The sequence below is a fragment of the Harmonia axyridis genome, chromosome 3 (genome assembly GCF_914767665.1).
Source record: "Harmonia axyridis chromosome 3, icHarAxyr1.1, whole genome shotgun sequence".
NCBI lineage: Eukaryota > Metazoa > Arthropoda > Insecta > Coleoptera > Coccinellidae > Harmonia > Harmonia axyridis.
Window position 1 is genome coordinate 6221025 of NC_059503.1, and position 22040 is coordinate 6243064.

General features: G+C 37.3%; 1 protein-coding gene across 3 annotated transcripts in view; it reads right to left on the reverse strand.

Annotated features, from left to right (window-relative positions):
- The window catches only part of LOC123675950, a 142574-nt gene that overhangs the window by 91191 nt on the left and 29343 nt on the right, over positions 1-22040 (reverse strand). For all 3 annotated transcript variants that reach the window (XM_045611535.1, XM_045611536.1, XM_045611537.1), the window contains one exon: positions 5938-8397. In XM_045611535.1, coding sequence (XP_045467491.1) covers positions 5938-8397 — 2460 coding nt within the window. The remainder of the gene's footprint in view (positions 1-5937; positions 8398-22040) is intronic.

Here is a 22040-nt window from a genome sequence, read left to right on the forward strand (position 1 = left end):
CCCCTGCACCTTTCCTCTTCAATATTTCATATTTCCAATTTCGAAACGGGCGAAAGTTGGCGCTTCGTTTCTAATGGTTTTGGTAGGGGGAGGGTGTACAATCCAAAAGTAACGACATTATCGAGGCCCCCCTCCCCTAGTTCGGGAATCGGGAATCGGGTTATTTCGATGTTAATTTGTCCGGATCCGACGCTGGAGAAAGTAATTAGAGTGTTTGGATGCATTGGGAATATTTGGAGTTGCGATATCAATGTTTTACAGGATGTTTATTCAATGATAATTAAAGGGGTTGAGCCCCACCATAACCCTGCAATAATTGGGATATTAGAGTTCATTCAATATTCTGTGGTGCTGGGCTATCCATGTCCGGATTTGACAGCACTGTTCCAATTTGAAAGACAACTGTTATCATATTTTCAGTAGAATGTTAGCGATTTAACAATATCATAGAGTCATAAACATAGATAAAGGGAGTTAACACAATTTGTCCCCAACATGGTTAGATTATGTTGTCGGATTGTGATATATTTTCAAATCCATAATTCTACTATATCCTCATGAATGTATATTATATCGAATAAAATATATTTATTTGAGCGATTCCCGATTGAATATGCAAATTTGAATATTTGGAATCCGATATTTTTCCTAATTGTCGAATTTATAATAAGCAGAATAATTAATATTTTCTGTATCTACCTGCTGAAATCCAAGGTTTGGCAACTTTTGCTCTCCTAGTGTCATCAGTTGTTTCAAGTCGTTTGGCGCGCTTGAAGTTTGTTTTCTGAATTTCTGATATATTTAGGTATTTATTTCTCTATATCTGAAAATGTAACAAACTACAGGGTGTTACATTCAAACCAATTGCAGCTACACAATAATATTTTTGATAATATTGTTAATTAAACTTATAAAGAATGTTACGCGTTACTTTATGGGCACACACAAAACTATTGTATTTTTGTCCAGCCTGTACCAATTGGAATCAACATGTGATACATTTTTGTAATCAGCTCAGCTACAGTAATCGGAAAATTGAGACAAAATGGGGGTGTTCCATTTAAAAAAAAATGACGGTTACGTCATTACTCGGAAGAAATTCACCCTGTATATTATCTTATTATTTTAAAATACGGTAAATTAAAATAAAAAATCGACGTGTTTCAGGATTATTTCTTAAAATGGTCTGTTTAGCTGAAAATGAATTTGTTCCATACTTTACGGACGCAGTGTATAATTTTTGTCCGCAAATGCTTCAGTTTCCGAGATATTTTCCAACCAGAAATTCTGATCTTTTCCCTAAAATTCCAAGAAAATCTCTACAAAAAATAACAGTACAAGAATATTCGATACCACTCCATATATTTCCGGCGAGACACCTAAAACCCCAACCGGAAACAAAAAAAACAGTATTACGGAAACGGCCGAGATAGTGACCCACGTCAAAACCCCAAACCGGCGGAGCGAAAAACGCACTTTGGGCCAGCAAAAACAAGGTTCGCGAATCCCGTTGTCCATTTTCATCATTTTTTTCCCTGTCACATCATCGCCTTCCATCGGCGCAAAAATTGAACCATCAACCCCTTCCGGTCGACTGGACGAATTGAATTCTGCCGATTACAATTCTGGCTTTATTCCCGCCAGTTTATGTAATTCCAGGCCCCCGATATTGGATTCGGACGGGGCAGAATGGATAGAAGATAGAGCAAAAAAAAAATTGAGGCCGGTGGGATGTTTTGTCCATTGTATCGATTTTTTTGTTGTATTGTGTTTGATACTTTTGTTGCTTTTGTAGTTAACGTTTGCCTGCCTTTAGTAGGCGGATAATATTAGGTGTACAACTTTGCTTCCGCCGGTTTGCAATAGGTGGCTGTAGTGGTAAGTGGTAGTCGAAATAATTATATCGTAGATGTCATATAATAAGCTCAGGTAGAGGGTGTTTTTTTAGAGCTATAGAACTTTAAATTGCAATAAAACAACGATGGATTATTCGATTGACATGAATTTTATTTATCCGCAAGATAATCTTGTGGCATTACATCGGCAATAACACGGCGAATGTTGTCTCCCAAATGGTCAAGGGTTCGTGGCTTATCCGCTTAGACCAATGACTTTACATAGCCCCATAGAAAGTAGTCTAGCGGTGTTAAATCACAAGATCTTGGAGGCCAATTCACGGGTCCAAAACGTGAAATTAGGCGGTCACCAAACGTGTCTTTCAATAAATCGGTTGTGGCACGAGCTGTGTGACATGTTGCGCCGTCTTGTTAGAACCATAGGTCCTGGACATCATGGTTGTTCAATTCAGGAATGAAAAAGTTAGTAATCATGGCTCTATACCGATCACCTTTGACTGTAACGTTCTGGCCATCATCGTTTTTGAAGAAGTACGGACCAATGATTCCACCAGTCCATAAAGCGCACCAAACAGTCATTTTTTCTGGAAGTAACGGTGTTTCGACATACACTTGAGGATTAGCTTCACTCCAAATGCGGCAGTTTTGTTTGTTGACGTAGCCATTCAACCAGAAGTGCGCTTCATCGCTAATGGACGTAGTGCGCGATACGTATTTCGCACAGAATCATTATTTTCGAAATAAAATTCACTATTTGCAAGCGTTGTTCAGGCGTGAGTCTATTCATGATAAATTTCCAAACTAAACTGAACAGTAATACCAACTCAAAGTAATATACCTCGAAAAAAAACACCCGTTATTTGTAAATATAACTCCATCAAAATATCAGTCGATTTGTGTCTCCATCATAAGGTTATTCTCGATTAGACATGTCAGCTTACGAGCCAAATTCTCGTCATTTGCGAGAGGTTTTAATTTTCTGCTTCAATATGAAGAAATCTGCGGCTGAGGCTCATCAAATTTTCTGAATACCTATGGTGATACCGCTAGTAGTAAAAGAACTTGCCAAAAGTGATTGCAACGCTTCAAGAACGGTAAATTTGACTTCGAAGACCAGCATGGCGGAGGAAGAGAGAATGTTTTCGAAGGTGCAGAATCGGAGGCATTACTTGATCAAGACTCGTGTCAAACGCAACAAGAATTGGCAAGATCATTGGGAGTTACGCAACAAGCCATTTCAAAACGCCTGGAAGTCATGGAAATGATTCAGAAATAAGGAAATTGGGTGCCGTACGAGTTGAAGTCGAGAGATGTTGAACGGCGTTTGTTTGCTTGTGAACAGCTGCTTGCAAGGCAAATATGGAAGGGATTTCTGCATCGCATTGTGACTGATGACGAAAAATGGGATCATTACGATAATCCCCAGCACAAAAAATCAAAGGGATATCCCGGCCATGCTTCCACGTCGACGGCCAAACCGAATATTCGCGGTTCTAAGGTCATGCTCTGTATTTGCTGGGACCAGCTCGGCGTAGTGTATTATGAGTTGTTAAAACCGACTGAAGCAATCACAGGCAATCGTTATTGAACAAAATTGTTTCATCTGGGTCTCGGAAAATTCAAGAATAATTCTTGAAACGCCTCTCCATCCTCAACTTATCACTGTCTCACCAATTTTCTGGCAGAAATTGGAGCCAGACGCTGAAGAGTAAGTCTGTTGCTGAAGGTTTCAAGAATTCTTGTTGGATGCCTTTTCAGACTTGTTGTTTTCTACAGAAACTTGATAACCAGAAAATGAAACATGAATGCATGCTGCAGTAGGCATTCTGGGAAATTTTTGTTATTAGAAGTGAATAAGGGTGAAGTTAAGTGCAAAATCCACATGTAGGGTTTAGTTAACATAGTTCTCACTCAAGTTAGCACTTTCTCTATACTTGTTTTAAATTTCCTCAAACATAACTCTCGGACATCGATATATATGCTCTATAATTTCATAACAATTCGTTACCTGCAGTGAGTCTGTTGTCCAGCAACCAACTCGATATAGAAATCTATTATGAAATTATTTTAATTATCGATCTTCCCGAGGTATATGGAGCGAAAACTAACCTCATTAAGATGCAGCAGTTTATTTTAATATCCTCAAATTGAATGAAGTTCCTGTCAAAACAATGCAATTAGTTGGATATTGTAGTTGGTTGGAAATGGTCTTCTGAACGTTAATGACCTATTCCATTTTCCACTTAGGCTACAAGGCAATCAGTGGTTACAACTCATTGCCTAGATACCCTGGAGACAGCACTATCTAGTAAATAATTAATGGACATTATCTGTTTGCTATTTGAAGGTAGAAAAAACCTGAATCGATGTCTAGGGAAGATCGAATTAATTTGAATTTTTGCACCATCCAGTTTTCTGGATTAACAATAAGTCTCGGGCTTGGCACACAAATATCACTCGCTGTGTCATACCACTCTTTTCTTATTAGCATCAAGCATCTAACAATTCGTCAAAATTTCAAGAAAAAGTATTATTGATGGTATCTGTTGGCAGATCAGTAGGTCTTGCTTACTCTTCAGAATTCGAAAATATGAAATATTTGATATATTTATTAGTAACAAAGTAATTGATGAAAAAACATTCAGTCAAAAGATTGATGATAATGAAAGAAATTCTACTCAAAACTATTAAACCTGAATGAAGCCTTCGAAATATACAGATACTTGAAAAACATCCATAGTAGGAAAAAAAACACCAAAAGTTCATAGCTCCCTGTTACCAGTAATAGATTATACGAACACCGCAAAAAAAAACAGGTGAAAAACCGATTAGGCTACGGCTGTAAAGCCCGGATTTTTCCAATTCTGTTGAATAATACAGCCGTGAAAGCTTTCATCGTTATATATACAATTGTTAATGGTAAATACTCGTATACCAGTGAAATTAGTATACGCTTCAGAGTAATAAACATAGATGGAGGGAGCTTATGTCATTTTCAGTAAGCAAATTTTGTCTTCAACATGAACTATCAAATTTGACATGAAGCGCGCGGAAATGAAAACATATCAGCGATACGATATTTCACTCAATTCGCGAGTTTCTCCACAAAGTACGAACTTCTTATGTCCCATAGTAAATCAACGATTCATATCAACTCAAAATATATTGAGATGAATATCTAAATACATCAAAAATTCAGAAAACAAATTTCAAGCGCGCCAAACGACGTGAAACAACGAATGACACTAGGAGAGCAAAAGTTGCCAAACCTTGGATTTCAGGTAGATACAGTAAATAATAAATATTCTACTTATTATAAATTCAACAATTAGGAAAAATATCTGATTCCAAATATTCAAATTTGCATATTCAATCGGGAAACACTCGAATAAAATTTATTTCATTCAATATAATATACATTCATAACGATATAGTAAAATTGTGAATTTGAAAATATATCACAATCCGACAACGTAATCTAACCATGTTGTTGGGGACATGTAAAAATTGCGTATACTTCATGGTATACACTGAAACTGATGTAGCTAATACGTTATTTTCATATGAACGTCAGTTTTAATTTGAAGTAATAAGAAATAAATAAATTCATTCAAATGAATGCAAAAGGTTATCTGACAGTGCTATGAGTATTGAGAACTATCGATCTCAGACAATATTTGTTTCTATGATAAATATCAAAAAACTGGCTTCAATGAAATGAATGAGACTGAGGAGTGCACAAAAACAACCCCTGCTTAAAATTGCATATCTAATCTATCAGTGGATGTTCACTCTAAAAGAGGAATCACCTTGTATCCCCAATACGAAACATCCGTCGAAAAAGAATCCAACGAATTCTCAACATATTGTTTCTCGCGCGGCCATAAACGAATGCAATACTCTCTTTACATCCGTTCCCTACTTCATTCCTCTACATTTCCACGCCGCCGTCCTAACCCCAGCTGAATTTTACGAAATGGAGAACTTGAAAACTATCTCCATAAAGCCGAAACCACTCCCAGCAAATGACCCTCTCCAATTTCAAACACAGTGTCGACGTTACATTCAGAAAGTCACTCACCTCTGCTGATAACCCGTAGACTGGAAAGATTTAGGCAGGGACATTGACCTCTGCTGCGATTCCAGGAAGCTCTCCTGTCTATCCTGCGACGGAGCGCTTCCAGGCCTCGTCAGTATCATTTCCCGGACGTGGTGCTCCTTCTCCGGCGGCAGGTCTTCCAGAGGAGTCGAGGCACCTGAACTTTTCGCATTTCTCGGACATTTGGTGACAGTACGATCAGAAGCTAACCATATATCGTCGCTGGAAGAGGAGTTGCTGGCGTTATCCAGGGATCTGTTCGATTGGTTCCTCGAGTTGGACGGTGAACTCTTCCTTTCTTGACTTTCGTTGGTGGTCCTACCGCTAGGACTCAACCTATCCATTATATCAGTCACTTCTTGGTCGCTCCTACCGTTTCTGAGGAAGTCCGTAGGAGTCAGCGTATTCCTAACACTGAACTGAGGAGGTAACACCCTCCTTTCGGTTATAACACCACCCGATCTTCTCTTGAGGTTGTCAGGTATCACCCTATCCATCCTAACATTCGCGGAATCCAAGGAAACGTGATGCTGTATCGGGTAACTCTGAGAAGATCTCATAACAAACTGCGAATCTCTGGTAAGGGAAGAATCGCGATTACCACAATGTGTCCAGTAGTCACAGATGTTGGCGCCGTACGAACTAGATTCTTGTCGGCTTTGTGGGCTTATCCTTGTGTGGTTTGTTGCCGATGGTAGTGTCTTATCCCTCTGGAACCCTCTAGAATTGTCATTCCTTTGTTTTCCAATGTAATAGACGGTGATACCCTCAGCAGTAGGCCTTCTAGCTTCTACAGCTTCTTCAGCAGATACACCGTTGTTAAGTCTGTGCATCATCAAGGCTTGAGCAGCCGCTCTGCTTCTATTACCGTAGATATACTCCGTTACAACTTCAGCTTCTCTTCGTACATCTTCGCTTATCATACCTTCGAAAGACTGTGGTTTGAGTGGTGTAATATTGTTGTAAATTCTATTCCTATCGTTGTTCCTACCAGGAGGTGGTTGTGGTGAAACCCTCCTACCCCCTCGATCTATAGTGCTTCCAGGTTTTCTCTCAGGTAATTGCAAACTTTTTGAGCGTCTTACTTTCTGCGCTATTTCTTCTTGAGGTGACCTGCTTTGGATGTACCGATTCAATGGGCTCCTTCTATTCTGTGGAGTAGCTGCGTTAGAGTTTCGTGTAGGTAAGTCGATGCTTTCCGTTGAAGACGAACTGCAATTCAGTTGTTTGTTACATTCTGAACCAGCTGGTGATCTTCTTAGAGGATTTCTGTATTGATTCTGCTTGGAGTTCTGTATGTTCGCCAGCATTTTCTCTCTGTTCCTGAGTACTTCGAAAGAAGCTTTTTGGTCTATTCCCGTGATGCTCATGTTGATAGAAGAACTGTTGTTATCTTCATCATCCGCATCTTCGTATACATCCAAAGATGAATCTGTAATCTCTGAAAGACGAGGCATAGTCGGTCTGGATACGCAGCTGTCCAAGCTTCTGAAACCCATCGAAGATGCTGAAGATGAAGAAGAAGACTCGGCATGTTTTTGAAAAAATTTGGATCTTCTGGTCGCTGACGTTTCCTCCAGTGATTTAGCTTGAAGGATGTTCTTCTTCTCTGGCTTCTTATTCTGTTGTTTTTCGTTTGAAGGAGATGTCTTGGGTGACACTCTAGGTTTTGGTATAATGGTGGCCATGGGCGCGCAAGTTTTGAATACTTCTTTTGACGGTGAAACTGGAGGGCTCACATCTCTGTCTATGGCGTTTGAACGTGGTAGAAAATGACTCTTACCGAAGAAAGTACGTTTGGGCGACGTCTTCGTGGTGGCTTTATCCTGGAATGCTGGTGGTGGGGATATGATTGGAGTGTGTGGTGGTGGCGAAAAGGAATCTGTGTTATTTTGTGGGGATTTCTTCTTGATTTCATCAAACTTCACAGGTTCCTTTATGGACAGGTACAGAGGTTTTTGCGGTTGTTGCAAGAGTTTTGTAGGAGAACTGGGACATCTTCCTGGTTCGCTTTTGTAGTGGTACTGAGACAGTTTCAGAGCAACCCTTTTCGAGTCTTGTGCCTGCGTGACCTTAGCTGTCGTCCTGAAATTGCTGATCTTCCTGTCGTCCAGGGATTTATGTTGAACTTGCACCCATCCAGATCTTCCCAAATAGACTCCATCGACTTCCCTATTGCACCAACGCACTGGTGACAATTCCCTGTTGTATTGATTGTCAAGGAAGGCTTCTGAGCTATTCATGTCGCTGGTTTCGATTGATTTACCGGTCCACCTGAACTTCGATTCTATTCCTCCTAGCGACTGGTGTTTCGTCAAGCAGTGTACTCCTGCTGGTTTTCTGCTGCTGGGGTAGATTCTGGAGTTGGCGGTGGGTAGTTTGGCGTTGTTCTCCCAGCTATCGGTGGAGTTGCGGAGATGGAGGACTGACACGTTAGGGGCCCTGAAAAAAAAATGATCTGTTTAGATTGTCGCATAGCGAAGATGAAAGATAGAGAACAGGTTGCCTTAAATGGGAGAGGTGAAGGTTATGTTTTATCCTACGCGGTTGTTCTACCAGTTCAGAGTGTTTTGACATTGAGAGATTATTTCTTTCGCGTTGTTAGAGGAGTGGAAAATACTGATATTTTTTCAGGGAGATTCTGATTTGGGAATATTTGATCGAGATAATTATTATATTTTCGTGAAGTTCAAGGCGATATATGAGTGATATTGCTCACAATTTGAAATTTTATGTTAGGATTACTTGCCAATGAAAGTTAAAAATTCGTTTGATTCTGAAAACTTTAATAAAGTTAGCTAATTCCAGACTTTTTACCCGTAGTCTAGTCGTTTTTTCATTTAATAATCGGAGAGAACCAGTGTCGGGTATCAAACTACCACCGACAAACGTCAGGTGAAAATCCGATGTAAAAATTATCAGAAAAAAATCAGATTTCTGTTAATTTCCCAAAAATCGTTTGAGTGATTCTGATAAAACTTAACACCTTATTTGTGGTAATGGGAAACTTCTTCGAATATATTTTGAATTGATTTGTTGAATCCAGTGGCACCCCAGAGGACGATAACATTGAAATTAGCATTATAGATGGTTGTATGCCACTTTCATTTTGGTTTCATTCTTTTTTTGACTGAGCTAAGGACTACCACTAATGGGTATGTCAAGTATTATGAAATTGTAAAAAAAAATTGAAGTAATTCATTCCGAAATATAAAGGATAGAAAATTGTTGGTGAAAAATATTGTATTCAGTACGATTCAAGGTTGATTATGTGAATATTTGTATTTATTCCTTTTCTTCATTTCTTTTTCTTTTTTTTATTTCTTTTTATTCTTATTATTTCTTTCTTTCTTTATGGCTCGAATATTGCGCTGAATCTTCTGATGTCAGTTCTCTCCTCTTTTTTTTTTTGAGTTGAAATATATATTTATAAATTGGGGAGAATAAACTATGAGAAATTGCAACAAAAATGTTTTGGTATATTTCTAATTGAAGTGAGTGCTCAAAAAATTATTTCGCATACATACTTATGTATTTAAGTAAGTATTTATTCGAGATTTCTCCTCACAACCCTTCGCAAACTCTGCCTCTGTATTCTAATAACAGAAAATCCCCTGAACGTAATTTATCCAATTTTGTGATGGATCTGTCTGCTACCTCGAAACAGGGTTACATGCGGCAGCTCCCCAAAAAAAAACGAATTATATCCTAACGAAAAATTCGTACTCCGGCAACTGCTGTCCCAATTTGATAAATTGAGCAGTCGAATTACCATTAGGAAAAATAAAAGTTTCCAGTGTCGAAAATTGCCATTTTTTGATATTGACGGTTCTGTTTGCATCCATTACTTCGTCGGAAAGTTTGGAATTTTATGGTGGATATGAAAGATTGGTAATTTTCCTTAGTTTTCCTGATAGTAGACGGGTTTTAGTGGCGAATTGGCATTAGCAATATGGTTTATTGTTGCTTTTACGAGGCGTTGAAAGATGTATTGGAAAAATTGAGTTTCGGGGATATTGCATTGATTTATTTCACTAAACGTCTAGTAGAAAATTCAGTAGAGGTCTTGTTCTACAAGAAAGAGTGAATGAATTTGCAATAGAATTAGACAACATGATTTTTTTTTACCGAATCTGATGAAAATCTATACTTTTTATCAGCATCAGAATGAAATGTATGGAAGAACTCGTTTCATCGGTAACCAAAGAACTAGTTAGATATAATCGCATTCTTCAAACTCATAATACCAACAGGTTCTAGTTGTTACCCAATGAAAATATTTTCACAACCGAAAACTTGCACGTCCAACTTGAGAAATAGATATTACACATCACTAGACAAATTTGTGACGACCATCTGCTAGTTCAAACTGTTGTTGAACATGCTGATTGAATGTGAAGAAATAATAAAGCTGGAATATTGGGTTATGCAATGAATATGTATTTATCAGTAAATGTTAATTTTTTTAAGAGAATTTCTTCAAGGTTTTTGACATTATATGTATAAGTATATAAGATCTTCATCTCAATATTTTTCAAATCTAGTAGATTCGACACATAGTGTAATAAACATAGATAGAGGGAGTATACGCAATTTTTACATGTCCCCAACATGGTAAGATTCTAAGATTACGTTGTCGGATTGTGATATATTTTCAAATCCACAATGTTACTATATCCTTATGAATGTATATTATCGAATGAAATATATTTATTCGAGAGATTCCCGATTAAATATGCAAAGTTGAATATTTAGAATCCGATATTTATCCTGATTGTCGAATTTATAATGAGCAGAATACTTATTATTTTCTGTATATACCTGCTGAAATACAAGGTTTGGCAACTTTTGCTCTCCTAGTGTCATCGGTTGTTTAACGGCATTTGGCGCGCTTGTAGTTTGTTTTCAGAATTTATGATATATTTAGGTATTTATTTCAATATATTTTGAGTTAATATAGAATATTGATTCACTATCTGACATAAGAAGTGCGTTCTTTGTGGAGAAACTCGCTAACTGAGTGAAATATAGTATCACTGATATGTTTTCATTTCTGCGCGCTTCATGTCAAATTTGATCAGGTTGGGGACAAAATTTGCTTACTGAAAATGACATATACTCCCTGTATCTATGTTTATTACACTGAGATTCGACACTATTGAAAATATACTACTGAAAAAATAAGGAAACCATGGAGAAATATGTTATGGTGATTGATGAATGCTCTATCAAGATAACGCCTGCTCACTCCCCTGGTAACAATTTGTTTTTCTCAAGGCCAGCGTTGAGATGGGCCAATTTTTGGATGAAAGAGCTCCCGTCTTCACGGAAAGAAGGCATCCCTTCTGCTCACATCCCATTCCCTGATTCATCCAGAACTTCTCACATAATATAATTCCAGAAATGCTCATCTCATCGCGAAAAAAAAAATCAGTCAGGCAATTCAATTCATGAATTCCTGAATGTTGATGGCCGAATGGCCTCAAAAAGGGGCATACATAAAATCTTCCGGCCGTTTCTACGTTTTCACCCACCTCCAAGATTTTCCATGAATAAATCATCGCGGGAAAGCTTGTATACCGGTGGAAAAGTCGTCAATAGGTTATAAACCTCATGGATATTACATACAGGAAGAACTGTTGCTTCGAAACAGTCATATATTATGTTCGCTTATGAATAAAGTAGTATGTTTGTGGACTGACGAAGAAGTGGAAAGAAAGTGAAGTTTTTCAATCTTCGAGAAAAACTTGTGAGTTGCAGTTTTGATGTTGAAGTTGTTCCAAAGGAATGGAAAAACAATCCAAAGTTTGATTTTTGGCAGTAATAAATAAAATTATATTTTTATATATTTCACCCCTTTCAAATCGTTTGGAATGCAGAACAATCTATATCAATAGTAGTTTCCAATTAGATGTTTGATTTTGATACTTTAATGAAAGAGTATACTTTAAGAGAAATCATTGGATGTTCATTTCATTGTGAAGTAGAAGATATTAACGATGAAAAACGATATCAGCCAAATGGCCGCAAAGTGCTTTAGTTTTGCGAACTGTGACTACAAAATTTTCACAATTTTAATGCATTGTTGAAGCGTGTATCGTTCCATTTTTAGTAATGGCGTAGTTTTAACTGTCGAAAAAGGACAGCTGCCCAGATAGTGGTCTATTCAAAATGAAACCTCTGATTGAAAATTAAATGTGAGGTTGACGTATAAAAAGAGTAAAAAACATGTCAATTGATAGACATATTTATTCATTTATTATTTCAATATTTTCTACACAGCCTCTGAATTGAGAATGGTTGGATTCGTAACATGAGGTTATGCATGTTCATGAAACAATTTGGAGTCATTAAATCCTTCGTTTGGTCAGCAGACGTGGGTTACTTATGGCAACATTGGATTGCTAACCCACGCGTACTTCAAACAGTGAGATCAATGTCCACAAGTTCGCCAATAAATTGGATTGTGTGTGGGATGGTGGAATCTAGAAAAATGATGGATAAGCGAAGGCGTTAGAGTTTCATTTATATTGTGTATCAAAAGAAGTATTAGGCTACTCACTAAGGTTTTCTACGTGCAAAACAGAAATCAGGGCATGTCATTTGAATAAATGGACTTATTTTTCCTTTTTTAAAGATAATTTTCAAAAAAAAAATTGTCGGACCAGTCTGTAGAGTGAAAAATACATAGGACAACAACTTTGCATCCGCCTTTTTTTCCGAAATTCGAGGCTTCATTGTAAAAAACTGGTTTTACATTTATGATTCAAAGTATTGTCCATCGCTGGCCACTATTTTCTCCCATCTTTCAGGCAGCTTACGAATACCACGTTGAAAAAACTGGTCATTTTTTGAAGCGACCTACGGATCGATCCAATATTTTACTTCATCATAAGACCAGAAGTGCTGGTCAGCCAAGCCATTGATCGAAACAAGTGATAGTCCGAGGGAGCAACTATATGCTCGACTCAAACGCATTAATTGCGTGAATATTTGGTTTGGCCGTCGACGTAGAAGCATGGCCAGGATATCCCCATGAGTTTCTGCGCTTGAGTTCTTGTCTATCTTTCGTCTCCAGTCACAATGCGATGCAGAAATTCCTTTCGTATTTACATTGCAAGCAGCTGTTCACAAGCAAACAAACGCCGCTCAACAACTATCGGCTTCAACTCGTACGGCAACTGATTTCGTTGTTTCATTCCCATGACTTTCAGACGTTTTGAAATGGCTTGTTGCGCCACTCCCAATGATCCTGCCAATTCTTGTTGCGTTTGACACGAGTCTTGATCAAGTATAATGCCTCTAATTCTGCATCTTCGAAAACCTTCCCTCTGCTGGTCTTCGGCCGTCACGAATCACCGTTCTTGAAGCATTGGAACCACATTCGGCACGTTTTTTCACTAATAGCGGCCTCACCATAGGTATTTGAGAGCATTCGAAGAGCCTCATCCGCAGATTTCTTCATATCAAAGCAGAAAATTAAAACCTCCTGCAAAATCCATACACAAATCGACTAATATTTCGATTGCGTTATGTTTACAAATACCTAAGCATATTGTATGACACCTACGATCTACACTGCGCAAAAAAATTAACGCACATTCTGAAAATCTCAATTTTAATGAGAGTCAACTCTACATTGACTTTATAACTTATTTTTTATGTTCTCTCGGGAAGGTTTTGAACGAAACAAGACACATTAAATGGAAGAAAAATTCAGGATTTCACCGAATCTTATGCGAAAGAAGAGAAATAAACAATTTTCAAAATACTGGAATGCTGATAAGTGATTCAATACTTGGTATTTCCACCCCTTGCGTTAATTAGAGCTCGGCAATGACGGTTCATACTCAAAATGAGTGATCTTAAGATGTTCTGATCTAATCCTTCCCAGATTTCTCTGAGTTGGATTCCTAAGTCATTAAGAGTAGCTGGATGATTTTCTGAACTTCTCAGCCTTCTATTGAGGTTGTCTCAAACCTGCTCAATCGGATTGTGATCTGGACTTCTTGCTGGCCATTCCATTCGAGAGACTTCAATCTCTTCAAGGTACTCCTGAACGATGCGCGCACGATGGGGTCTGGCATTATGGTCCATAAAAATGAAATTTTCACCAATGTATGGGGCAAATGGCACTACATGCTCTTCAAGAATGTTCCTTATATACCAATCAGCATTTATAGCTCCATTATCAACGACCACTAGGTCTGTGCGAGCAGACAAAGATATTCCACCACATACCATAATCGATCCTCCCCCGAAACCAGTAGTATTCAGGAAATTGCACTGAGCATATCTTTCATGTGGACGTCTGTATACAAGGGAACGTCGATCAAAATGGTAGAGACAGAATCTAGACTCATCTCTGAAGAGAACTCTTTCCCAATCAGCCTCTTCCCAATGGATATGCTCTCTCGCCAAATCCAAACGCGCCCTTCGATGGGCTGGAGTAAGAGCTGGGCCTCTTGCCGCGAAGTTGTTACTTTTAAAAAAAGGATATTATAGTGTTAAGGAATTATAAGATGATGAATTTCTTTAAAATAACGGAGGAGTGTTTATTATTGTTGTTTATTTTGATTTATCCTATATGGTATTGAACAATCGTTGGATCAATAAATTTACTTTACGTTATGTTTCACATTTCCTCAGTTATCGATCCCATCTCACTAGATATCCTACGGTGCAGGTCATGACCTCATCCAATAAAAAAACCTGCCAAACCTCGAGCAGAGAAACAGGAGAACCGGACATAGCTCCAGGCAGGAGGATGGAATCAATGCCAAGAAGGGAGCTCCTGATGCTGCGACACCGAGGGATCAGTAGAGATAATAGAATTTATCTCGAGTGGAAATATAATAGAGGAGAAGCAAGAAATATGGAACACGATACAGACAGGCATATTAGGTCGTGGAGATGAAATAAATGGAAAACAGGGTCTGAATGGAGGAGCACTTCATAGGCTGAAGGCTTTGTAGTCGGGATCACAATAACAAGATTTGAAATTGTTGAATATTGCCGAGCTATCTCTAGGACTGTTCCCGGTTGGAGTTGAATTAAAAGTTTTTGGGTGGAACGGCTTTATATGTTGCCGGGTTGGGGCATATTTTTCATTGTGTCCTAGGGGATTGTTGATTCGTCTGAATGTATTGCTTTTGTTTTGGCATTTCTCGCATTATTGGCGTCGAGAACTTTGGGACAAAGTACTCACTCCCAACATTTCATTATTTTGCATATACGTCGACTTCATTGATGTTTGTTCGTTTTAACAGAAAAATATTTTGGCTCAGTAATGAGACTGGTACCTATTCACTTTAAAATTTGTTTACAATACGACGAATAGTGAGTCGATTCACTGAATAATGTCGAACATAAATTCTTCTTAAAAGATACTACACACATAATTAGATAAAGTGGCCGAATTTTTGATATGTTATAGTCCAAGTCATAACATAACAACAAAAAGTTCAATAGGTGCAACTTTTTCTATAGGATAGTTTTGACGCTAGAGGCCTCTGAAAACATTCATTTGTTCTTCATTGTTAAACAATACAAAACGTTATCCAGGATAATCATCATTGATATGAGATATTATTAGCTGAGTGCACTGCACACGATGAACCGAATGCAAAGTGAGGAAAAACACAACAGTCAGCTGGCAAAATTATGGCATCAGTATTCTGGGATGCGCAAGGTTTAATATTCATTGATTACCTCTAAAAGGGTCAGACCATCAACAGCGATTATAATATAGCGTTATTGGATCGTTTAAAGGATGATATCGTCAAGAAACGGTCCCATTCGAAAAAAAAAAAGGTGCTGTTTCATCAAGACAATGCGCCGTGTCCCAAATCAATGGAAACAATGGTAAATTTGCATGAATTGGGCTTCGGATTACTTCTGCATCCACCGTATTCGCCAGTTCTGGCCCCAGCAATTTTTTCCTGTTCTCAGACCTCAATAGAATGCTCGCTGACAAGAAATTTAGCGCCAATGAAGAAGTAATCGCCGAAAATGAGGCCTATTTTGAAGCGAATGACAAATCGTACTACAAAAATGGTATCGAAAAGTTGGAAGATCGCTATAATCGCTGTATCGCCCTCGAAGGCAACTATGTTGAATAATAAAATCGAATTTTGACAAACAAATGTGTTTTACTATGGTAGACCGGGGACTTTTTAATTGGTCTGTTACTATATTAAAAGCATTGTTCTTTGGTGTTGTTACATTTGGTCCAGCTATCAATTTTTAAAGTTTAATTATTCGAAAATGATTAAAAATCGCCTTAGTGATCTACAAATGTTCATATATCCTTTCTATACCTTATTCTACATCACATTCGAAGAAAAATACGGACTGTTCTTTCGAAAAAAGTTATTATTATTATTAATGGTAATGTATATTCTGTAGCTGAATAATGTAGATTATTGGAAATTATCATCACCTACAACATTCAACATCCATTCACAAACACAATCATTTATGATTTCATTCACACATTTGACTGGAGTAAACCAAAAACTGTATAAACCCCTCATAACTCAACTATAAGCCAACAAATATTCACGAAAAACAAAAGGGGTACTATTGTAACCATAATTTCATTAATGTAATCATCGAAATATTCAGAATTCTTCCAAATATTAACCGAAATAATTTCAAATAAAATTAATAATTAATTACAATTACTATCATTGATTCTGTTTGTTCAAAATTCGACCCCTCACATACGCATGAACTAAGGGGCGTTCAACACGAGGCGGATTATTTCATAAACGATTGATTCCAATCAATTCTCAATTATACCGCAAATCCACAAATTGTAACTGGTTATACTAGGGTCCTTTCAACTACAGTTTTGAATTTCCATAGCTCAAAGTGTGTTAGGAAACATTGGGCGGTTTGCAGATGAATATATGGGTATTGAATCTCTCTTGTTGTTATAATAGTAATTGAAATTTGGTGCGCCGAATTTGTAGAAATTCAATTTTGTCCTACGAATTGGAAAATTGAGTTTATATGATCTGAAAATTGAGCAGGTTTTGACAGTAGTCAGCGTCTGAATGGGAGACCGTTCAGTGGAAGCATAGAGTAATAAACATAGATAAAGGGAGTATACTCAATTTTTACATGACCCCAACATGGTTAGATTACGTTGTTGGATTGTGATATATTTTCAAATCCACAATTTGAAATAACGGGTGTTTTTTTTCGAGGTATATAACTTTAGTTGGCGTTACTGTTCAAGATGGCAACCGATTTAACAGCTGTCAAGTGATTTATTCTCAGTTTGGTTTGGCAATTCATCATGCATAGACTCACGCCTGAACAACGTTTGTAAATAGTGCAATTTTATTTCGAAAATAATGGTTCTGTGCGGAATAAGTATCGCGCACTACGTCCATTTTATTTTGTTTAGCGATGAAGCGCACTTCTGGTTGAATGGCTACGTCAACAAACAAAACTGCCGCATTTGGAGTGAAGCTGATCCTCAAGTGTATGTCGAAACACCGTTACATCCAGAAAAACTGACTGTTTGGTGCGCTTTATGGGCTGGTGGAATCATTGGTCCGTACTTCTTCAAAAACGATGATGGCCAGAACGTTACAGTCAATGGTGATCGGTATAGAGCCATGATTACTAACTTTTTCATTCCTGAATTGAACAACCATGGTGACCACCTAATTTCACGTTGTGGAACTGTGAATTGGCCTCCAAGCTCTTGTGATTTAACACCGCTAGACTACTTTCTATGAGGCTATGTAGAGTCATTGGTCTATGCGGATAAGCCACAAACCCTTGACCATTTGGAAGACAACATTCGCCGTGTTATTGCCGATATACGGCCACAAATGTTGGAAAAAGTCATCGAAAATTGGACGTCGAGATTGGACTACATCCGAGCCAGCCGTGGAGGTCATATGCCAGAAATCATTTTTAAAATGTAATGCCACAAGATTATCTTGCGGATAAATAAAATTCATGTCAATCGAATAATCCATCATTGTTTTATTGCAATTTAAAGTTCTATAGCTCTAAAAAAAACACCCTTTATATTTATTTGAGTGATTCTCAATTAAATAAGCAAATTTGAATATTTGAAATCGGATATTTTTCCTAATTGTCGTTTATAAGTTATCCCTTTGTTTAAAGGCCTTTGTTCTTCTCTTTTCATACCTCCAATTCAGAAATATCCTGTGTAAAAAGAAACCTTTTTATAAGCAATATCCCCTCAATTTATATTTCATTGAATTCGGACACTCATCTAAATATCTCCATCATTCGTTCCAATTGAAATCGAAGAAGAAAATTGAAAACAAATCTCCTCAAGTCCCCTAATGAATAAAATCCACCTGAAGAAAACGGCAACGTCGAAAAATTAAATTCAACCCCATTCAAATCACCGGAATACAAAAAAAAAGCGCCGAAGTGCCCCTTTAAAAATTCACGATACTACAGCACTGGACGCGTCCGCTCCATCTCCATCTGACGGCAAAGTCGGATACTCACGTTTCACCAGCCAGCCTCTCAAGGAAATTGAAATTTCTACCCCAGCAGTTTTCGACGTCTTGAACAAAAAAAAAAAAAACGACATGTTATCGAAACTCGGCGGGTGGCGCCGAAATATACGATACGAAAATTGTTTTAATTTCTTTTGTGCGCCCACGATTTTACACTTGCGCCCCTTTCTACGGGTCGGGAAGGGCTCTTTTCAAGCGATACGATACGCAAATTGATTCGATTGAAAAGAAAAAAACATGCGAGAAGGGTGAAATATCGAAGGTGTTCAAACGTGTGAATTCGTCGTGGATTGAAAAACGTGGAAATACGGTTATCGGCGTTCTGTTTTGATTTTTGGTTATTATTTTCTGTTGGATGTTGCAACAGTGGCGCGGAGCACCATTTCTTTAGTTGGGTATGAGTTAGAAATCTGATTATTTTTTTGAGTAATCTTAGAATCTATCAGGTGTTCAACTTTGCTTTCGTCCTTTTGCGATAGATGGATGTAGCGGTAAGTGGTAGTCGAAAAAAATAGATCATAGATGTCATACAATAAGTTAAGGGATTTGTAAACATAACGCCATCAAAATATTAGTCGATTTGTGTCTCCATCATAAAGTTATTCTCGATTAAACATTTCAGAATCAGAATCAATTCCGACGTGTCGTTCATTTTCAATCCAAACTAACTAGGCAGAAATGCAATACACATATTGATTGATCGGATAAAGAGCAACCATAATGGAACGATTTTTGGAACTGGGTATATCCATTTTCACCCAATCGGGTGTCTGGTGAACCAATACCTGCGAAATATATTTCATAATGAAATTTATCATTCGTTCCGATAGTCGAAAGAATGCTTCACAATGAGCTCCCTGCAGAAAAGGAACAAAAAGGAAAAAGCTTAACGCATGTCCTTGCTTTATACGAACATGGAATTCGAGGCCTACTTAAAAATTTGAGGTGGAATAGCCCCTTTGTATTGCTTCAATGAGAACTTTCGGAAGTCTTTTCTGGGAAAAAAGTGTGGAATCTATTCTCATGAAAAACTTGAGTTTCCTGAGGTGTTCAGAGTGGTACTTGTCTGCTTTGAAATTAATTTCTTCCTCTTTTTTGAGGGAGTGCACGCACTTTGTTCTGGGACATACGACAAGTCATTTTATTCAGATTCTATAAAGAAACGAATTACTAAATAGTGTGGTGTTAGATAAAACATATATACAGGGTGTCTCGAAATTATAGTTCCAAATTGAAACAGAGTATTCGTAATGAAAAATAAATAAGACTTTCCCGATCATTTTCTTCTCAAATATCATTCGTTACGGAGATGCAGGTTAAATACTAAAAATTAAAAGTAAATTTTTTTCATAACTTCCACAGCTTCCAAAATTTTTCAATCAAATTTGAAAGAATGTTTGTATTCATCAAAAGGTGCTTCATTTTGAAAAAATATCAAATTTTCAGTTGTCACCAGTGCAAGAGCAAATCTCTATTTTTAGTTTTTTAGAGATATCTTAAGAATCATTGAAGATATTTTGGATCTGTTTACACCATAGAGGAATAAACATATATGGAGGGAGTATACGCAATTTTCACATCTCCCTAACATGGTTAGATTACGTTGTCGGATTGTGATATATTTGCAAATCCACAATTTCACTATATCGTTATGAATGTATATTATATTGAATGAAATATAATTATTTGAGTGATTCCCGATTAAATATGCAAATTTGAATATTTGGAATACGAATTTTTTCTAATTGTCGAATTTATAATAAACAGAATATTAATTATTTTTTGTATCTACTTGCTGAAATACAAGGTTTGGCAACTTTTGCTCTCCTAGTGTCATCGGTTGTTTCACGTCGTTTGACGCGCTTGAAGTTTGTTATCTGAATTTCTGATATATTTAGGTATTTATTTCAATATATTTTGAATTAATATGAAACGTTGATTCACTATGGGACATAAGAAGTGCCTTCTTTGTGGAGAAACTCGCGAATTGAGTGAAATATCGTATCACTGATATGATTTCATTTCCGCGCGCTTCATGTCAAATGTGATAGTTCATGTTGGCGACAAAATTTGCTTACTGAAAATGACACATGCTCCCTCTATCTATGTTTATTACTCTGAGGTTCACACCAACCCACTCATCCCAAATAACGCAACATTTTCGCGATTTAAGCCAACCTGTATTTCTAACGGTTTTCGATATTCCTGTAGTGTCCCTCTAAATAGTTCTAACCCTGTATAATAATATGAATTGTCAAACCATGTTTCACGCAGATGACACTGACATTCCTTCTGTTGCAAACATGGCTGTTATCACTGTCTGTCTGTGACACAAATTGATCATATCAACATAAGCAAACGCAAGCATTTTTTTTTGTCAAATTTGGAATATAATCAATCAGTAGTTTATTTGTTCGTCATCCTTCCACAATAAATACACCAACACATATAATTTAATGCACGTCACATCCAAATCTATAATGAAATCACAAAAATATGAATTCATAATGATTGATCTACAAAAACGTTCGATTCGAAAAGTTAATGAAACAGGCATAAAAGCTTTGATGCAATATGTATTTATCCCCTAGACATTCCACAAATCGATACTGACATGCCATCATTTATGATTCAGTTCATTTGAATGCCATCGAAAAATATGTAATGAAATATATCACTTTTCTATGTGAATAACTGAGTAACGATTATTCGAAAAACGTTCCTGTTTTCCACTCTGTATATCGAGAAAAGAGGTGCTTTTAGAAAATGCAGCTTACCGGCAAAGTTCTTCGCCTAACTCGTACAAAAAAACGAAGCCATTTATCTGAAGGAACATATATGAAGCGAAATGGTGTATGAAATCGTTTCTTCGAAGCTTTCAGTAAGTTTTCCTGGAAAATGCAATATATATTCAGATTTCCCTTTTTATATCGTCGTTTACAATTTCATGCAGCCATAATTTCATCGTAACGTTTTGGAACTGTAAAAACGGATGATGTCGTGTTGATCTCTAACGGACTGTTCCAAGAAAAGAAAGAACGAATACGTTTTTCATTCCTATCTATAAAGTAATACAATTCTCTATGTTCCAACTTCGCCAATTTATTAGGTGTAGTAAAAAGAAATCCATTATTTTCACAATTGATGGCTTTAGTTATCTGTGTCTCGCGTTGTATAGGTCCGATCGAGTTCCAGATGATGTTGCAAAGATTTTGTTCTACAAAAACTTCTATGACAGTTTTGAGATTCAGTTTAGTTTGGGCGCGCGTCAAAGATGGACACTAGAAAAGAGAAAATACGCTATATATTTCACACTGGATCCTATTTAGGTCAAAGATGCGCCATTTTGTTCGAAAACTTCTTGCTAATTTCAAGGTAATATCATTATCTATCAAATAGAAGTCCTCGTCCGTATTGACAAAAAATTGGAACAGTTTTCACAAGCCTCTGTTGAAGCAAATTTTTACAAGCAAAACTGTGCGCCATGAACTGGAACAGATAGTAATCACTTGGTGCCAGGTCCGGACAATGAGGTGGATGCATAAGAACCTCCCAACCAAGCACCTG